Raw genomic sequence first — 8,251 nt, forward strand, 5'->3', positions numbered from 1 at the left:
TGAAAACATTTGTATACACGTACAACACTTAAGACCTTCAGTATATCAGTATGTGGCATTAAATCATGGAATGGATTAAGCAAAGCAATCAAACAATGTACTAATATGATCCACTTCAAGAAACTCTTCAAACTTAAAGTGCTTACAAAGTACAAAGAAGAAGAACCATGAACCAATAAATTCAAAACCAAACATTCTGAATTTTTTTTCATCCATTCATTCATTCTCAAAATAATCTTACTCATCTCATCATATGAAATATAACTTACTTCACCAATTATTATTTATTTATTTATTTTTATTGTGATTACCTATGGAGTATATTGTGAATAAATTGAGAACAGGAAGTGAACAAAAGTTTTAGCAACTGTTATGTAAAAGAAAAGTGGTAGGATTAAATAAGCTTGCTTCTTCCTACTTCTTTTTGAACATGTTTAAAAACAGAAACTAGAAATTGTGCTGTATCATGTTGTATTCTTGCATGTTCGAAATAAACTCAAACTCAACTCAACTCAACTCACTTCACACTAAAATCGAAGGAAAACACAGTTGTATGCAAACATTGCAACGTGGAGCTTGGATACCACAATAGCACAAGTTCGATGCTGCAGCACCTGTCGAGAAAGCATCCAATTGAGGGACGTCCAGAGGCGAGGTAAGTCATCTATTATCAAATGTAAATGCAAAAGTTGTGTTAGTAAAATAAATGTTATTCATTATGATAAGCAGGATATGTTCTTTCACTCCCGCAAAGTTATCAAATGCCGCCAAAAGGTGTTGAAAACTAACAACGCTATCCGAGTTGCAGTGTTGAATTAGCCTTTCATTAGTAACCACACGAAAGTAGTCTTGCAAAGGCATTCGGTTATTCAAGTCATGCAACCACATGCTTCCTGGATAGCCTGAACTTGCACCCACTATAGTCCCTATAGCATAGGTTGGCGATCCAAATTTCTGCCAGTGGGTGCTCGGACGGGCTGCAAATCTGACGCTACTTTTCTGAGCATGCAGGGTTTTTGCTTGGTGGTGACTCACCATTGGTTGCACATTTCAAATGCAGTAATAAAGGCACTACCTAATCCACTTTTTATGTTTGATAAAATGAAAACTGTTCTTATTGTTTTATTTCTGATAAAACTGTTTTTATCTTTTAACCTTTTTGAACAAGTCGTGCATGCTTTTATTTCAAGCACTTTATGCTGGTTAGCCAAAAAAGCTCTCTCCCGTTTGCAGCTAGTCCAGAACGTGGCAGCACGACTTTTAACAGGGGCCAAAAAACGCGAGCATATAACCCCAATTTCTGAGAGTTTGCACTGGCTCCCTGTCCATTTTAGAATTGATTTTAAAGCATTGCTGTTTGTTTTTAAAGCTTTACATGGACTGGCACCTTGTTATGTCTTGGACCTCATCCAAAATTACACTCCTGCGCACGCTCTGAGGTCTGAGAGCCAGCTCCAGCTCATGGTGCCCAAGACCAGACTTAAAACTAGGGGAGACAGGGCCTTCTCTGTGGTTGACCAAAAGCTCTGGAACACTCTGCCCCTCCATGTTGGAACTGCTCCCACAGTGGAGTGGTTTAAGTCTCGTCTTAAGACTCACTTTTATTCTTTGGCTCTTAACACTGTGTGAGTTGCGTGGTCCTCTGTGTTTTGAAAATGTTTTTTTCTATTTATTGTTTTAATTGGTTTTACCCTGGGCAGCATGGTGTCAGAGGGGTTAGTGCGTCTGCCTCACAATGCAAAGGTCCTGAGTAGTCCTGGGTTCAATCCCGGGCTCGAGATCTTTCTGTGTGGAGTTTGCATGTTCTCCCCGTGACTGTGTGGGTTCCCTCCGGGTACTCCGGCTTCCTCCCACTTCCAAAGACATGCACCTGGGGATAGATTGACTGGCACTACTAAATCGGCCCTAGTGTGTGAATGTGAGTGTGAATGTTGTCTGTCTATCTGTGTTGGCCCTGCGATGAGGTGGTGACTTGGCACAATCAAATTGGCACAATCAACCACGGACGCATTTCAGCTGTGCGTGTCGGACTTCAATAATGAAAACAGGTGTTTAGGAAATGAAAGACAATTAGGTCAAATGCAATAATTGAGGACACATGCATCTTAACATGTATAATTAAACCTTAATTAAGCAAAAATATTGCTCCGGCCCGGCTGCAGCAAACAATAGTATAAATCAATTAATAAAGTCAAAATACAAATAAAGCAACAAGAGTATTATCCTACACTTCTCTTTTGTAAAGTAAATTTTGTACAGCCGATATGGGCATTTACATCAACAATATGATTTGCTAGAGAAGCTGGACAGGACAAAATAACAAAACCAACATTTTTTTTTAGCAAAAATATGATTTATTCGATTACTCAATTAATCGATCGGGATATTTAATAGAATACTTGATTACTAAAATATTTGATAGCTGCAGCTCTATCATATCATACCATTTGTTAGATACCATATTACTTTCTGGTTTGGTATGGTATGGTATGGTATGGTATGGTATGGTACCATACCATAACATTTGTTAGATACCATATTACGCTCTTGTTTAGTATGGTGTGGTATGGTATGGTATGGTATGGCACCATACCATACAATTTGTTAGCTACCATACTACTTTCTGGTTTGTGGCTGTTATGAAAGGAAGAACATCATCATGCAACAGTGTGATCTTGTGTCGGTGCTTTAACTCTGCGGCTATAGAAGAGAGAAACTGAACTCAACAGAAGTCCATAATTTTTTTGGTAAAGTTATTTTGTTTTGTCTGGGTTTTATTTTCTAAAGTGTGAACACAGTCCTGGACCACTTTGTTTCCACCAAACAGAAGGACAGAGACCACCTGAGAGATGGGTGTCAGTTTGACTTTAGTCTTGAGTCAGGCAAATGTGGAAGGCCCACCAACTAACGGACCAAAAAGCTGAATCTGATGTCACCAAATACATGACTACCCAGGCAATGGTTCGAATGCAGAAACCCAAGCGGAAATCATCAGAAAAATAAGGCTTAAATGTTAATACCTATCTCCTTTCAACAAAGGGGTTGCGTTGCTCATTACTGTTCAGGGAAGTCGTTTACGGCTCAGCTGGTAAAAAAATCTGCCATGGTAAAGGACGTCTTATGAGAATGTGTTAAGGGAAAGTACAGTAAACGTCACAATCCAGGTGCACCTTTATTTAGCGGCTTACTCGTTCAATGTTTTGTCCGCTAACAAAAAATTTAGTCTAGTTGCAAACAGGACCACTTTAAGTAACCATTAGCTATATTTTCTTCATTTTTGGTACGGACACACCCAAACATACTGTATTTTTTGTATTCCGAAAAGTGATTTCTTCCTGGAAGTGAAAACCAGTGGTGGTCAACAAAGCTAAAAGGCAGCTTGAGTACACGGATATATTTCTGCAAAAATCATATACGAGCATCAAATCCAACTTTGCAATGGAATAGATCTAAAAAAAAAAACTAAAAAAATACCATTGATCAAATGATATCAAGGATTATTCATCGGTGGAGTTCCCAGTCATGTTAAACTATCGTGTGCTCCATTCTACATGACAAAACAGATGAAACTTGTAAAAGCATGGATGTCTACGACTTATTTGTGTGTGGCTTGGTCATGGACATGGATATCACGACTCTCTCAGATAAATATGCATTGTTTTTGCTCAGGTAAGATTGTATTTCATGATTTAACTGTGCGTCTACTGCCATGTTTGTTGTTGATGTTGTTGCATGTGCTGTTTACTAGTAGTGTGTTTTTCCCTTGTTTATCAAAATATAACTATTAGGGGTGGGGGAAAAAATCGATTCGAATACGTGTGCGATTCAGAATCGGTTCTCATTTTAATTTTTTTTATTTTTTTTTATCAATCCAACAAACCACTACACAGCAATACTATAACAATGCAATCCAATTCCAAAACCAAACCTGACCCAGCAACACTCAGAAGTGCAATAAACAGAGCAATTGAGGAGACAGAACAGACCAAAGGTAGTGAAACAAAAATGAATGTTATCAACAACAGTATCAATATTAGTTATAATTTCAGCATAGCAGTGATTAAAAATCCCTCATTTACATTAAGAGTAGACATCCATCCATCCATTTTCTACCGCTTATTCCCTTTCGGGGTTGCGGGGGGCGCTGGCGCCTATCTCAGCTACAATCGGGCGGAAGGCAGGGTACACCCTGGACAAGTCGCCACCTCATCACAGAGCCAACACAGATAGACAGACAACATTCACATTTATAAAAAAAAAAGAACAATAGTGTCACAGTGGCTTACCCTTGCATCGCATCTCATAAGCTTGACAACACACTGTGTCCAATGTTTTCACAAAGATAAAATAAGTCATATTTTTGGTTTGTTTAATAGTTAAAACAAATTTACATTATTGCAATGAGTTGATAAAACATTGTCCTTTACAATTATTAAACCTTTTTAAAAAAAATGTACTATTCTGCTTTCATGTCAGCAGACTGGGGTAGATCCTGCTGAAATCCTATGTATTAAATGAATACAGAATCGTTTTGAATCGGAAAAATATCGTTTTTGAATCGAGAATCGCGTTGAATCGAAATAAATCGATATATTATCGAATCGTGACCCCAAGAATCGATATTGAATCGAATCGTGGGACACCCAAAGATTCGCAGCCCTAATAACTATGGATGTATGTGCTGAAAAATTCATTTATGATTGTTTGTCACAATATAACTATAGATGTCAACATTGTGTACGTGCTGAAATATTCATTTATGAATATTTATCAAAATATAATTATAGATGTCAAAAGTGTGTGAAAGATTCATTCATGATTGTTGTCTTTGGTAAAAACCTAACTCTTTTAGGTTTTGCTCACATTTGCTTTCTATTATTTAGACTCGCCTAGTGTATGCTTTATAAAACACATTGTTTAAATAGGAAATAATAAACGTTTAATGTAGATCAAACAAACCTTTAACAAAGTGAACACTGCAAACTCATGCATTCTTCCACTCTGCTCCTTTGGACTGGCGTGTGAGACGCTTTTCTTGTCATTGTTTCGTAAAATCTTGCACTCTTCCGCCCTTTTTGATTACCTTTTGAGGAACTCTAAAGAAACGTTTATCCTTATTGCAATTTAAACGGTTCGTACAGCTGAAAATATCGCAAGCAGAGCGCATTTTTCTTAGAGAAAGGCTAAATGGCGCCTGGTACCCATTAAGAACAGCTTGACCACCACTCATATTCAATAACATGACATCATTTTGAATCATCAAGATGCAAACCTCTGGTAACATTCATGCGCAGGAAAGCTAGATCTGACTAGGAAACATTTCAAAAAAAGATTCCGACTTTCTCAAATCAGATTATTTGGTAGGGATGACGTGGCGCAGTGGGAGAGAGGCCATGCGCAACCCGAGGGTCCCTGGTTCAATCCCCACCTGGTACCAACCTCGTCAAGTCCGTTGTGTCCTGAGCAAGACACTTCACCCTTGCTCCTGATGGGTGCTGGTTAGCGCCTTGTATGGCAGCTCCCTCAATCAGTGTGTGAATGTGTGTGTGAATGGGTAAATGTGGAAGTAGTGTCAAAGCGCTTTGAGTACCTTAAAGGTAGAAAAGCGCTATACAAGTACAACCCATTTATTAACCCATTTATTATTTGGGCAGATGGGACCCAAAGTTAACCTGTATCACAATGAAGACTAGGGAAAAGTACACGCTCCAAAGTCTCCCACACCACAAATCAATTACATCTCTATTTCTCTATTCAGATTTGTTTGGCCCAATTTTGCAAATGAAAAATGCACTTTACCTTAATGGTACGCAATACATTTTGACCCTCATTCACCTTTGAGGGCAGCATCAGAAGCAACTGGGGGTCCATATCGTGCCCAAAGATGCTATGATGTGGTTTTGGGGGGCCTGAGGATTGAACCAGTAATCATTGGGTTGGGGTACCTCAGCCCGTTGATATTACGCTGTCATTATGTATTAATCAGTGATGCTTTTCTGGTTGACTCTTTGTGTCACATCAATATGGCTGCAGATAGTCAGAAGCAAATACAAGTGGAAAAGAGTGTCTTCTTTCAGCAGCCTAGGTAACTACAGTGTCTGGATAATCCTCCTCCAGTACTTAATGTAGTCATGTTTACTCTCATTTCGAAAAATACAAATGTGATAAAAATATGAGATCCCTGGGGTACCTGGGTTGACCTGCATTTGCCCACTGAGAGCACTCCATTCCTGCTGTTTGTTGTTGTTGTTTTCAATTTGACCGAACTCAGGGCAAATGAGATCTCCAAGGACACTGAAGACTATAAATGGAGTCTTGAGAGCTTTTAACTGTCAGCCACACAGTCTGGGTGCCATTCAATTCTTCAGGTGAGATCTCTTTAGGTGAGGTTCTCGCATCATGTTTATAACAAGTGTGCTTCTATGTCACTCCAGGTATCGGTGGCATGGACCTGTGTGTAACCGTCAAAGGCGTCTCCTTCCTCTTGCAGACAGGTATGGGCATCTTGGGGAACACCGTGGTCCTGCTGGCCTATGCCCACATCATCTTTACGAAGTCCAAGATGCTTCCTGTGGACATGATCCTGTGCCACCTTGCCTTTGCCAACCTCGTGCTCCTGCTGACCCGCGGCGTCCCCCAGACCATGACGGTGTTCGGCCGCACTAACCTGCTCAACAACCCAGGCTGCAAGGTGGTCATTTTCAGCTATCGCATGAGCCGGGCATTGTCCGTGTGCCTCACCTGCATGCTCAGTGTGTTCCAGGCAGGGACTGTCGTCCCCGCTGGGCCACGCTTATTAAAATTGAAGTCTGCACTCCACTCCCTGGTCTTCCCCACCTTTGCCGGACTCTGGTTACTCAACTCGGCCATATACTTTCAAACTTTTTTTCATGCTATAGCTCCACGCAATGGCACTATCCCCGCCTTTACGCTCAACCTGGGCTTCTGTCATTTGGACTTCAAAAATAACTTGAACTATGTCATAAAAGGGGTTTTGGCTTCCGGAAGGGATTTTTTCTTCGTGGCCCTGATGGTGGCCTCCAGCGGGTACATCCTGCTGCTACTCCACCGCCACAGCCGGCAGGTGAGAGCAATCCATCGCTCCCGAGGCGTTGGCTCTGAGACCCGAGCAGTCAAGACGGTGGTTACCCTGGTGGTCCTGTACGTCTTTTTCTTTGGGATCGATAATGTGATCTGGATCTACATGCTGACCGAAGCCAAGGTGTCTCCAGTGGTGACTGACATGAAGGTGTTCTTCTCCTCCTGCTTTGCTTTCCTCAGCCCGTACTTTATCATCTCTTCAAACAGAAAGGTGAAGGCCAAAGTTTTGTGTGCGGCCGAGCAAGACCGACCACCGTCAATGGACACTCAGGAGTCACGTGATAAAGGACTGTCTCTTTCCTGATGCTCTTCTGTCACTTGAGGAAAACTAATTTTCCATCTTTCCAAAATGTGTGCTATGAGTTGTTTTTAATCTTGTACTGTGACACCTCAATTTACGAGCAACATTTGTTGAATTACCAAGCTTGTAACTCGGAACACTCATATCTCAAAGAAATCAATTTCCACCCTTGGTCCTCCAAAAACATCACAATTAAAAAGAAAACCTAACGTTTAGGAATAAAATACTGTTTGAAAGTCAATACAATAAAATGCACTCCAAATGTATTAATATTGGACAGCATTTATCTAGGGGTGCAGACTAGTACGCTGTGTGTCCTTCGGCTGGTTCTCTGTCCAGTGTTTCCAAGTCCAGCGTTACCCGCTTATTATCGGCAACGTGTTTTTATAGAATTGTCCTTACATCTGACAACACTCAGTATGTGTCCATGCACTAAATTAGTCCCATTCCTCCAATAGTTCGGCTTTAAATAAGCCTCCTACAACCCATGGAAACACCTCAATTCGTTCGTATTCGGTTTTTGAAAAGTCGGACTGCCACACCTGGATTATGATGTTGGAGAGGGGCGAGGGGAAGAGAGGACCCTTCGTATCACGCATGCACACGTCTCAGCGTGCGGGATACAACCCCGAAGCAGATACCGTTTAATAAAGACGTAGCAACATCTGTAACCCTTATTCAGACTCCTGAAGAAATTACGAATGAGATGACGGATAATGAAGCCGGTATATTAAAGAGGAATAATGAAGCGTACTTAAATGTCTTCACGCTGCATTTGTGCAAGACAACTGATTAACTTTCCATAAAACTGGAAAGATAGTCCAGAACTATAGTAACCATGAACGGCCT

The 8,251-nt window shown here is 40.7% G+C and overlaps 1 protein-coding gene across 1 annotated transcript; it reads left to right on the plus strand.

Moving 5' to 3' along the window:
- Window positions 1-6,445: 6,445 nt before the first annotated feature.
- On the plus strand, window positions 6,446-7,405 carry LOC133548250 (olfactory receptor class A-like protein 1). The gene has a single exon (XM_061893569.1). The coding sequence runs from the start codon at window positions 6,446-6,448 to the stop codon at window positions 7,403-7,405; it is 960 nt and encodes a 319-aa protein (XP_061749553.1).
- The last annotated feature ends 846 nt before the right edge of the window (window positions 7,406-8,251 follow it).

Source organism: Nerophis ophidion, linkage group LG02 (assembly GCF_033978795.1).
Source record: "Nerophis ophidion isolate RoL-2023_Sa linkage group LG02, RoL_Noph_v1.0, whole genome shotgun sequence".
In the NCBI taxonomy this organism is placed as follows: domain Eukaryota; kingdom Metazoa; phylum Chordata; class Actinopteri; order Syngnathiformes; family Syngnathidae; genus Nerophis; species Nerophis ophidion.